The following is a 12,799-nucleotide window of genomic DNA, read 5'->3' as shown; positions in this document are numbered from 1 at the left end:
GGTGATACTTACCAGAGCTGAGGCTTGCTTCCAATTGATGGAAATCACGAACAGAAATGGACCCAATAACTACTTCCAAACAGGGATGCATTGGGGAAATCTAGAGGAAGGCCAGTAGCATGGCTGTTTGCAGGCAGACTAGACCCAAAGAACTGGATGCTAAAAGCCAACATTTATACAGTGAAACTGCTTTGATGGTAGAAATCAAAGATTTGGAATAATTAACTATGCCAAATGGTTTTCCAGGAAGGAATATTAGAGGCGACTGGGGGTGGATGTGTCCATTACTATTTGGACAAAAGATAGATGGCTTCAGCAAATGTTTTCAAACCAAGAGCTGAGAGTTGAGAATTTCCAGAGATAGGTGTTATTTTCCAAGACAAATGGGAAATCACACCTTGGCAAGAAAAATTGTCTTTACAAAGGCCATCATCTCTTCTTGTCAGACTTACCATCAACTCCTCTGTTGACCACAAAGGGATTATCTATCTTGATCCATTTCAATCTCACTTCAGGCCCAGGTCACCTTGCTGGATGACGTAAGCAGGGAGCTAGAGAGGGGGAGTGTGTTCCTGTTGGTCTCGTTAGATCTCTCAGCGGCTTTCAATGCCATCGACCATGGTATCCTTTTGGGCCACCTCTCTGAGATGGGACTTGGGGGCACTGTTCTACAATGGCTACAGTCTTTCTTGGAGGGGCAAACTCAGAAGGTGGCATTGAAGAACTCCTGTTCAACCCCATGGCTGTTGGCTTGTGGGGCTCCTCGGGTTCTGTTTAGTCCCCTACATTATTTAACATCTATATGAAATTGTTTGGTGGAGTCATCCAGAGTTTTGGGCCGAGGTGTCACCAGTATGCAGATGACACCCAACTCTATCTCTCCTTCCCATCTGATTCCAAGGAAGCTGTCTCTGTATTGAACCAGTATCTGCTGTCAATAATGGACTGGATAAGGGCAAACAATCTGAAGCTTAATCCAGACAAGATTATGTGTGTTTGCTATGCCTTTTAACTTTTTGTTATATTTTAATGTATTTTTATATTGTTTTTAGATGATTTTAAATGTTACTGTAATATTTTTTAAAATCTGTGAGTCACCTTGGGTCCTTTTGGGGAGAAAGACAGCATATGAATGAATGAATGATGCTAAAGTCTCTGGGTGGCCTATTGTGATGTGCATCCAGATCACTCTCTGACAGGCTCCAACTACTCTGGGACTAACTACCTGTTTTGGAGCAATCCTAGGCTATTCAGAGGTCACCCTTCATCAGAGTCCCTTTTTGATATGAAGTTATATCAACTATATTTAGGTTCCAAATGTGGCCAATATGCTCAACCTGATGTAACCGATAACACACCCTTTGCTCCCATGCGTAAAAGGGCAAAACTGCTATTGCCTAGGTCAACATGACTGTCCTATTGACCAAAATATCTCATGTAGCATGGTGCATATGCCCCTCTTAACAAGGGCATTTTATTTGATCTCACCAGCAAACAATGTTCGTTGGTGTAGCCCAAGGCTTTGGAGGTTAAAGTAATGATGTTTTTTCTTACTTTTTTCAATGAGAACCAACAACTTTAAGTATTGTAACAATAATAATGCTGGCATTGGGAAAGCATAATAAGTGTTTACTCATTGTTGCAGAATTTGGAGAAGGCAGGGTTGGACATTTGAAGATGAGTGAGACAGAATTTTGTGGAAGTAATTGAGTCACCTAGAAAATTATTCACAATATAAAATTCTATCCTCATTTAACAAAAAGCATTTAACATTCTTGGAAACAGAAGCATGGGATTGACACATGAATCTGTACCCAAAACATGATATTGATATTGTCTACCTCTTCGTAAATCTTTGTCCAAAACTATCATTGGTGTACTTGAGCTACGTATTTTAATGTATGTTCTATGTGCTAATTTGTAGGTTGGATGTTACAAAACAGTCAGAGCAAAACAAATAACTAATGTGGTAAGAAGTCAAAGCAATCCAGTGAAAGAAAGTATCAGACCAAGTGGATTCCACATGTACCTGGCAGTTCAAGTGAACAGCAAACACTAAAATTACAAAACATGCCTCCCATTTCCACTTCTTATCTTGCCAATCAAAATAAGTAAGGCCACACATATTAAAAATACTTTGCAATGTATTCTGATCTGAACCACTTTTTTGCAATCCTGTAATAACACGGATTGTGTTTTTACTGCAAACAATAGACCCCCATGACAGATCAAGTGCTGTTGCTACAAGACAAGTAACCAGCAATTATTGTGTTGACTGTCTGTGAGTTTGATCTCTCGGTCATGACCTTTGCTTTCTGGAGATCGTCAAAGCAGAGGCTGCAGATGAGGTTATTTGGCATTTATGCTGCCTTGCTACACACATTACTTCCCCACCCCCATATTTGAATCTCCCTACAAGCATCCCTTACCACAGTATACTGTGATTAAGAATAATGTTTGAAAACCATAAAAGCCAGAAGTAATTTCCAAAGCAATGATACTTACTAGAGAATAATTAAGCAATGATACTTACTAGAGAATAATTAATTATTCACCATTGATAGTAATTCTGTCAATGTGTTATTGCTCATCACACACAGAATAAATTAATTCTTCACACAGAGAATAAATTAGTCAAGTATGATAATTCTACAAATTTCACCAATTCCAAAATACTGCTATTGTTATGTTTCTCTCTTCTCAATTGTTTATTAAATTTCTAACTGAAGTATCCAATCATTACCTTCTCACACCCCCTTTTCCCTTCTGTAATGTGTCTATGAAGTTATAAACCATAAAAATCAATTACTTGCGAACTGCCTTGAATACACTGGCATACATTTTGCATATGAATGTTCTGGACAAACACAGACATATGCACACACTATAGTATAAAACATGTCAAATATATTACATAGCCTTATTGAAAATTCCAAATGCTTGGGTATATCTGATTGAAACCCATAACCAAACTGCAAATATTTTCAGGCTTCCCTTTCAAAATATGCATTAAATGCAGCAATACCTAGATTGCAGAAGTCCAGGGAAGCATAATTTTTAACAGAAAATCATTTGGGGTTTCCCTTCTTCCCACTTTGGAGCATGACCTGTGGAATCTTTTTAGGTGTGCGCAAGAGCTTGCACAAATATAGTGGGGCTTTGAACTCTTCTTACATTTTGCAGGGATACTCCTGTCTTCAGGCAGAGTAAGGCCTCAGACGACAAATTATTTTTATGTCAAAGCCAGCAAATTGCCAGTTATTAATTTGTTATTATAGGTGTGGACTTAGTTATACATAAATGAGACTAGTAAAATCAATAGAATTACTTAGTCATAACTACTTACATCCCATTGATTTCAATGGATCCATTTTGGCTCATTCTGGATCTCACTGATTCTCTCTGACTGCTAGAGAGGAGGAGAGGTATATGCAAGGTTTTTCTCCTTCAGATGATAAAAAATAATGTGATTAACCTTTTCTGGTTCTATGCTCCTAAACTAGAGGAGGGGGCACCATTTTCTTCTCTGCCTCAGGTAGCAAAACACCTTGTTCTGGTCTCTTTTCTAACAAATACTGTCTTTAAAGTATGGGAAATCATGTTTTAAAAAATCCAAAGAATATGCCCATCAAACTGCTCAGGGGACCATTGATCCATATGCCTCATTGCGTGTCTGAAGTTTGTTGTTTGCTTAATAGTTCCTTTCCAGATAACTCTGTCATTGCTTCCATACTATGGACTTTATAATCCTATCAAGCATTGTTTATTTGCCATAAAGCAGTGAAATTATTTAAGATAGTGGATTTTCACTTTGCACTGTGTTATCTGTTCCTATGGTTAGTAACTTAATGTTTACTCAGAAGTAATTCTTGAAACGTCTATTCCTTTTATTGCATCCTTTTCAATAAGCAGCATTATTACTGGATAACAACCAATTAACTACATTTAATACCTAGCTTCTGTTCCCTAAAGGAAGATGCTTATTTTTATTTTAAAACTGTGGTTGCATTTCTGTTTTTCCACAGGATCTTTACTTTACACGAGGATGACTAGCTTAAAAGTTAGTCAATATACACTATAGAATCAAGTCCCTTACAAACAGTGTGGCAGTGAAACAAGGAGCCTGGCAATCTACCAGGAGTGTATGGCAGAACAAATGGTAATAGATGCAATTTCTGAATATCAATACAGTGGACCCTTGTTATACGCTGGGGTTTGGTTCCAAGATCCCCCGTGTATAACAAAATCTGTGTATGCTCAAGTCCCATTAAATATAATGACATAGCAAAATGGTGTCCCTTAGAAAAAATGGAAAATCAAGGTAAATGTATACTTTTTTGGAACATTTTCAAACCATGTATGCTTGAATCCGTGTATAAAAAATCCGTGTATAAGAAGGGCCGACCGTAGTTCACAATCCACTCTGGAGGTTTCACACAACCAGCACCTTTGCCACCATTTCCTTCCGATTGCTAGGGAAGGAGAGTTAATAGCTTTGAGATACGCATGCGGACCAATGCGGAAGGAGTCAGGGTTCACCATAAGGGCCCAGGATCCTTAGTGATATAAACTTAATATTTCAGGCAAATGATTTATATGTTAAATCCTTGATCTTTAGGGAGGTTTATTGGCTATTCCCCCCCCCCCCCCCCCCCCAGAACACCTAAATGGTTTGGCAGATGCAGCACACACACTATGGAAATGGCCACGTTTATTAACTTGCAAAAATTAAAAACATCCCATGCTAGCTCTGTGACAGAAAAGAATTCAACAGAGAGATTTGTTTGAGTTTCAGTGCAGTCTGGTATGGTACAAAACAGAATCAGATTTATTTTACAGCCTATTTTAATTACAGAAAAGGAAATATCAAAAACAATGTGAAAAGAATAAAGAATAAGATTGAAACAATATTGTACATGGATAACTATGGATCCTTCACATTTTGGCATAATAGTTTGTTACAAATATGACCTAAAACTATCTTGACCCTCTTTTTTTAAAATAAATAAATAAAAATAAACATTTTACATGCAAATGTAATAACAGACATGATTGTTTTGATGTATAGCTGTGTGACATATTATAAATATTACATCACAGAACCACAGAGAATGTCACTCAACAAGACTTTTTTCCCCTAGACAGTATTAAATGAACCATGGATTCTTGCTTCTGAATAGTTCCTTTAAGGAACTACTTTTGCTTAAATGATTAATAAGAAGCACATTGTCAGAAAAATGCACTTAAAGTGAAAAACAGTAAACTGTAGAGATATCATTCATTTTTAAGCAATTTTGTGGTGGAAATGTCTCATAATGCCAGTATTAGGCATTTTGTAAGCAGGGCGGCTAGTATGCTTTCCAGTTTGGGGTTAAGGTGAAAGGAAAATACATTTTTCAATCTAGGCCACTTAGCAGAAGCCAAGTTGACACATTTATTCACAATTCAGAAGTTAGCTCATTGACTAGTTTAATATAAATTATAGCTTTAAAATTGTTTCCGAAAGAAGTATGAAAAACTGAACATAGAATAGGTCTGACTGTGAGCCTTCCAGCTTTTTGACCCTGATTTCAACTAAGTGCAGCATTCACAAAATGATATTATTATTTTAATCCCATGTCTGTTTTGAACAAGGTGCATTTCAGGATTTCCATACATTATTTGATTAAGACACTAATGTATAGGTCAGAATGCCTCATATATATATATATATATATATATATATATATATATATATATGATGCAATCAAAGCATACTTGTGTATGACCAGAGAATACATATTAGATCTGCTGAAAGTAATATTTACATCACAGGTAAGTAATAGGTATATGTCTGATTAAACCTTTAAGCCAGGATTAACTGGGGGTGGGGAGAGAGGAATATATGTTTTCTTCAGAACACATAATTGGTTACATCTATTTCCCAAACAGGTACCTAATACCAAAAGGCTTCACTCTGTCCTACCAAGTTCCACTTATTAGTTGTCATACAGGAAAACTGGCAACTTTAAGTGTGTGTGTGTGTGTGTGTGTGTGTGTGTGTGTGTGTAAGTGTTTTCAAGGTGCCAATTTATGGTCACCTCATGAATTTTATAGGCTTGTCTTAGGCAAGGAATACTCAGAGGTGGTTTTCTCAGTTCCTTCCTCTGAAATATAGCCTTCAGCACCTGCTGTTTGTTGGTGGACTCCCATCCAAGTACTAACCAGGGCTGACCCTATTTAAATTTTAAGATAGGATCTGGTGCCTTTAGGGTATTTGGGCTATCTATTTGGATAATACTAGACATTATTATTATTCTTTCAGGAGTAGACCATAATCATTTGATTTTTTAAAAAATGTTTATCATGTATGAGTTGTAGCACCCAAATGTCGGCATCCAGTTAGGACAGATACCTTAGAGAATCCATTACAGGGGCAGAAATCATATACATAATCATACATATGTATCGTTAATCTTCTCATACGTCAACCAAAACTATTGGATAGCAGCTCTTTCAGTTTATCTGCTTAGCTTCCAAAATCAGACTGGATCTGCTGTTTTGGGGGTATTTAGGCAACTCTAAATAGCTCCAAAAATTTGAGAAGGCCATATCTGCCCCCATCCCCCATAAAACAGCCTCTGGGATTATGTAACTTCCCCATGCCTGTGTATTGAGTTGTAACATGTATTAGATTACTATCTCCTACAAACTGAGTAGCTGTCTGATCTCATCAACTATCTAAATTTGACATAATATTTTCCATAGGAAAGTCAGTTCCATTTGTAGTCCAATGATACTAACCTGTACCTTTGGTAGTCTCCCTCATCTTTATCTTTGCAGACCAGCTCATTTGGGCATGCTGTATTTCCCAGCAAACTCAGGTACTCCAAAGCAGGGGCTACTTCAGCTAAATGATCCAGTAGGCTCTCCAGTTCTGTTATGTGCCCAAGATTATGGGCTAAGGATTCAACAACATTAACAAAAGGCAAGCTTTAAATAACCAAACTGTGTCAGCTCATCAACCCCTACCCAACAAGGCGGATGTGTAAACCCAGCATCTATACAAAATCACATAGACTGAAAAAATTACATATCTTGATTTCAGTCGAGCCTTTGACAAAGTTTCCCATGATATTCTTGCAGAAAAGCTAGTAAAATGTGGCTAGACAATGTGACTTTTAAGTGGATTTGTAATTGGCTGACCAACCAAACCCAAAGGGTGCTCAGCAATGGCTCCTCTTCATCCTGGAGAGAAGTGACCAGTGGGGTCCCACAGGGTTCTGTCCTGGGCTCACTGCTATTTAACATATTTATCAATGACTTGGATGACAGAATTGGGGGCATGCTTATCAAATTTGCAGATGACACCAAATTCGGAGGACAGGATCAGAATTCAAAATGACCTTAATATATTAGAAAGTTGGACCAAAACTAACAAAACAAACTTCAACAGGGAGAAATGTAAGATACTGCACTTAGGTAGGGAAAAAAATGAAATGCATAGATATAGGATGGGAGACACTTTGTTTAAGGAGACTACATGTGAAAGGGATCTCGTAGACCAAAAGTTGAACATGAGTCAACAGTGTGATGCTTCACATTACGAGGAACTTCCTGACAGTAAGAGATGTTTGATAGTGGAACACACTCCCATGGAGTCTCCTTCTTTGGAGGTCTTTAAGCAGAGGCTGGATGGCCATCTTTTGGGAATACTTTAATTGTGAGTTCCTGCATGGCAGGGGGTTGGATTGGATGGCACTTGTGGTCTCTTCCAACTCTATGATTCTAGATTCAGAAAACTAACATTAATTGTTCCCATGGTAAAGAGGACTAAGTCCAACTTGGTCTTTCCCCCTGTCTCCCGCATGTTCTTTTCCCCTCTCTTCTCAGGTCTTTTTGCACTCTCTGAAAAACATTATAAACTTTGACAAAAGGATGAATGGTCAATGGGGAAATGGTTAGAAATCTCAGGCAACTTCAACATGGCAACAAGCAACTACTTTAAGATTACACATATTTGCTAAATGTTATAATCCACTTTAAAAGCAAATTTTAAAAGAGTCAAATAATAGGAGTCCATGAACACTTCCAAAAAGAGAATGTCACTGGTAGCACCTTAGCACTGAGCTGATTATTTCATAAGCATAAATGTTTGAACAAGTATTATCTTAAGAACATTGGCATTACAGTATTGTAGTTAATATAACATATACTTATTACTTCAAATTGGGAGGAAAGCGTAAAATCTGGCACTGAAATGGATAGAGTCTTAGATATCTTACAATTGAACGTGATTTAATGCAGCTGCTACATACACTTCCAAAGAACAGACTACAGAATTGTTGAAGGGAAACCCTGAAAGATCTGTTCTGGGTTGCTGATTTAAAAATAAAAGTTCTAGAAGTGTTTTGGTTTCTTTACAGCCACGTGTTGCCAGCTTTGGTCTTGTCAGAAATTGGCATTCATATGATTTTTATATCAATGAAATCAAACCCATAACAATTGATTTATTTATAAAGCACTCTGTGTTTTAAATCATTAAATATCAGCAGCAGAAGCAGCTTCAGCTCAATAATTTTTAAAAGAGGTATGTAAGTTAAGGTGCTATTAAATAAGGCAGAAAGTTATTCAGAGACATTGGTGGTCCTACAAATGTCTTTTAAATGACTGCACACTGTTTTGTGTGGTGATTTTAATTATTTTAAAATTTTATTGTAAATATTTTTTAATTGACTGTTTGGGAGCTGCCTTTGGGAGAAAAGTGGCATACAAGTGAAAGAAATAAAATAAATGAATACATTGTAAAAGTCTGGTTCACAATTATGAGATGCACATCCACAAGACTGTTCGCTTTGTATCCCATCATCCTACAGTGAAATCTAAGCGATGCAATCCCTGGATATTTTTAAAGAAATCTTCAGAAATGACAAGAATTCTATCAAACTGCATTTTCTCTTGTCAAATCTGTTTTACAGAAAATTAATACAGTTAAAAATTCCTGAAAAAAGATTTGGAAGTTAAGATGTAAGACCAATTTAGGTTGAGCCTCCAACAAAATTAGTTTCCTCATAGCTGAGAAAGCACAACCTTGGCCATAGGTGGTATCTTACACCAATCAAACTTCATTGTAGCTTGAGTAGATTGGGCTGGCATGGCTTTTTTAACTTTGACAAGGGCTGGCTCATCCATACAGGCGAACTAGGCAGCCGCCAAGGGCAGCAAAATTTAGGGGTGGCTTGATGGCTTTTTATTTTATTTTGAGTAATTAAACAATATTAAAGTGAAAACTCATTACAGCAAGTGATGTAAAAGAAAGCTACCGTATGATGGTATCTTTGTACAATGGCCAAAACATAAATGTGCACCCCCCTGTGTCCGTGGTACAGACACATGGTACATCATCCGCCTTCCTCCTCTTGTCGCCCACCCGCCTTACTCTTGGTACCACAACATGGAACGCCAGTGGCCAGTCGTCTTGAGTTTATTGTTTACAACAACAAACGTGTTTTGCTTTTTTGGTAGTGGTGATGCAATAGTGTTTCAGTGTCTGTGTTTGATTTTGTTTCCCTAGTACATTTAATACTGTGTTGCATTCTTACAAGTTTTAAACTAAGTAAAGGCAAAATTTTAGTTGTTTAGGTGAGTACTCTATTTATTATTGCATTATCTTAGGGGATAGGGGGAGCGCAGCCACCCTGTATCCTATGTCTTTTATCATTACGTAATCAGAAATCATTTGTTAAAACTCCATTCCAAATGTCACAGCAATAAAAAAAGTCTTTAATCTGTAAAAACCTAATTGGCTTTTTGATTAATTCTCAATAGTATGATGAGAGACTGGAACCTAAGTTTTATGTCATGTTCAGCTTTAACAAATGAAACAGCGGAAATCAAGGTGTCAAAATAATTATGAGGTGTGACAGGGGTGCCAAAATATTTCTCGCCTAGGGTGGCCAAATACCTAGAGCCGACCCTGCATATATGTTCATTTCTGGTGGTACTTCCTATCAGGGGTAAGAATCTGGTCAGATGTTTTTAAAGAAATACACCTGGTGACTGGCCAAATGTGGGAAAACTTCACTTGTTATCAGGTTAGTGTCATTGTTTATTAATGAAAATAAAAACATTTAATACTCAAAAATAAATAATTTATTTTATGGGCACTGTGACCCATTTAGAAATTAGGGCAAACTGGAAAAGTGGAGATGTGGATAATTTTTACAGTGTTTTGTTACACTTAATTATGTTAGTAAAAATTCAGATAACATCTGTTCTCATTAATCACATACCAAACTCTGGATTTATATCCTTTCTTCTTAAACTTGGAGATTTTATGTGACACTGTTTCCTTATATTTTCTTCTTTTACTTGTGGGGTTCCTTATATATGTCCAAATTTCTGTTTTTGTTAGACAGTGAAGTTACCTACAGCCTGGAATTTCATCAACATAGCTAAAAGCTTTGGAGCAAGGTTCTAAACATGGAGAATTCATATGGAGCCCAATGGTCTAGTAAGTCTATTAATACAGCACTAAACTGGCAGTAGCTTTTAAATCAGAAAGTGATCAGCTGAAATTCTTGTTGTTGTTATCCACCCATGAGTGAACCTTGAAACATGACGACCCTGTAGATGAGCCATTCCATGTCCTCCACTGCTCTACTCAGTTCCTGCAAATTCATACCCATGATCTTTTATAGACTCCATCCATGTAGCATGTGGTCTTCCTCTCTTTCTGGTTCCCTCCACCTTTCTAGCATTATTGTTTTTTCCCCCATTGATTCATTCTATCTCATAATGTAGCCAAAGTACGACAGCTTTAGTCTAATCATTTTGGCTTCCAGAGCAATTTCTGGTTTGATCTCTTCTAGCATCCGTTTGTTTGACTTCTTGACTGTCTACAGGATCCTCAGCACTCTTCTCTAGCATCACATTTTGAATAAACAGATATTCTTCCTATCTGCTTTCTTAACTGTCCAGCTTTCACATTAATACATGGTAACAGGGAATGCAATGGCATGTACGATTCTAACTTCGTGCTCAGTTGTATATCTTTACATTTTAGGATTTTTTCTAGGTATTTCATTAGCATCTTTTCTAGTTCAGCTGAAATATCCAATTGCAATCCAACCAGATGCTGTGTAGGAGCAAAAAGACTTGAGAAAAGAGATCCTAATTCCTCACTAGTGTGGAAGAACCAACCATCTGGACTCAATCCTTTAGTTTTGTTCCGTTTAGAGACTTCCTATAAATTACCTTCTCTCTTTTTCACTCCTTAAGGAATACATCAGTGTCAGCAAATATTTTTAACTTTCATTTAGCATTTTTATTCTATTTCCAGAGGTTCACAGTGTTGTTTTTGGTGAATAGATAACCAGAGTAAAAACAAACAAACAACAAACAACAAAAACAAAACCTCTGACAACTAGATGACTTATATTTATAAAAGTTTTAAAAAGAGCTAGTAACTTCTATGAAATCTGCACACTAGGACTTCTTGTCTAATGATATGATGATGTGAGCACTAGTACTTTTATGAACAACTGCATCAATTGAAAGTAAGAACATAACCCATTTTATCAAGATCCCAAAGCTTTTTCTATTGCTTAAATGTGCTTCTACAAGCAAAGACACCTGTCCCCATATGATCATATGTACACTCCATTAGACATCAATAATTGTACATGTGCACAGGCCTATGGACAAGATCCTTTGCTTGCACACAATAAATATATATCAATTATTATGGATAATTATCCAGTTATTCTGAATTCTACACATGTAGTCTTGAACTCAGCTTTTGTCCCAAGCCAACAATTGTAAGACAGTGCTGCGTGTGTGCTTTTAGAATGATTCGCTGCAACAGGTAAGCACACTGACACAAGTTGTGAAAAAATGCAGTCACTTGTGCAACATGTTTTATACATGATTTCTTCTTGTGTTTGTAGTGCACATAGATTTATACTCAGGTTGAATGAGGCATGAAAACAAGAATTATGACAAAGACTCAGAACAGATTGGCCAAACGATGCACTCCTCCAAAACGGCAGTGCTCTGGTCCTTTGGAGTCGAGTAAAAAGGAACCAGGATAATCAGACTTCTGGAGGTACAGGTTGGGTCCTATAGCTGTGGCCAGCATTGAGAAAGGGTTGTGCAGTCAGCCCAGTTCCGACCCAGTTGTGGCTAGAACAGACTCGAGCTACTCTTTTGCATCTGTTTGCTCCGGCCCATATATAGGCACTCAAAAGCCTGAATAAAGCAAAGACATCTAGAGGAGAAATGCACTAGTCCTGCTCTCTTTCTCATGAAATTTTCCTGTCATTTTCCTCATGTCAAGGGCAACTTTCTGAAGAGGTCAGTTTCATCTGAGTGTGAAAGCTCTACACTTAACCTGAGATGGCAGTCCCCTAGTATTCCAAATTGTCTTGAGAGATCCAACTAATACAGCTCCCCCCTTCATAAATGACTGTGGAGGTCTATTGGGCCGTAATAAAGTTATTATTATTATTATTCAGATTTTAAAATGCCCAAACAGGTCTCCTGGGTACACATGTTCACAGGCTGAACACATGTTGAGTATAAAATGTGAATGCTCTTTCTCTTTCAGTCTTTCATACACCAAGAGGTTGTTTTCAGGAATCATCTAACCATCTCTGAAGATTTCTTATGAGGAAAAAATGCAAAGAAAATGTACGTTTTAGATGGATCTTAATGTGTGGATAATGGCCACATTTGGCTTTGTTCTCTACTTACTTTACTTTTTCATAATTATTTCTTTTAACTTGAGCATGCCCAGAGCGATTCCCCACTATTGCAGGAA

At 37.3% G+C, this 12,799-nt stretch overlaps 1 protein-coding gene across 1 annotated transcript in view; it reads right to left on the bottom strand.

Annotated features, from left to right (window-relative positions):
- LRMDA (leucine rich melanocyte differentiation associated) overlaps positions 1-12,799 on the bottom strand; it is a 939,296-nt gene that overhangs the window by 432,652 nt on the left and 493,845 nt on the right. The window contains exon 4 of the mRNA XM_042459731.1: positions 6,784-6,923. Coding sequence (XP_042315665.1) covers positions 6,784-6,923 — 140 coding nt within the window. The remainder of the gene's footprint in view (positions 1-6,783; positions 6,924-12,799) is intronic.

The sequence above is a fragment of the Sceloporus undulatus genome, chromosome 3 (genome assembly GCF_019175285.1).
Source record: "Sceloporus undulatus isolate JIND9_A2432 ecotype Alabama chromosome 3, SceUnd_v1.1, whole genome shotgun sequence".
Classification (NCBI taxonomy): domain Eukaryota; kingdom Metazoa; phylum Chordata; class Lepidosauria; order Squamata; family Phrynosomatidae; genus Sceloporus; species Sceloporus undulatus.
This window is presented reverse-complemented; position numbering and strand designations above follow the sequence as displayed.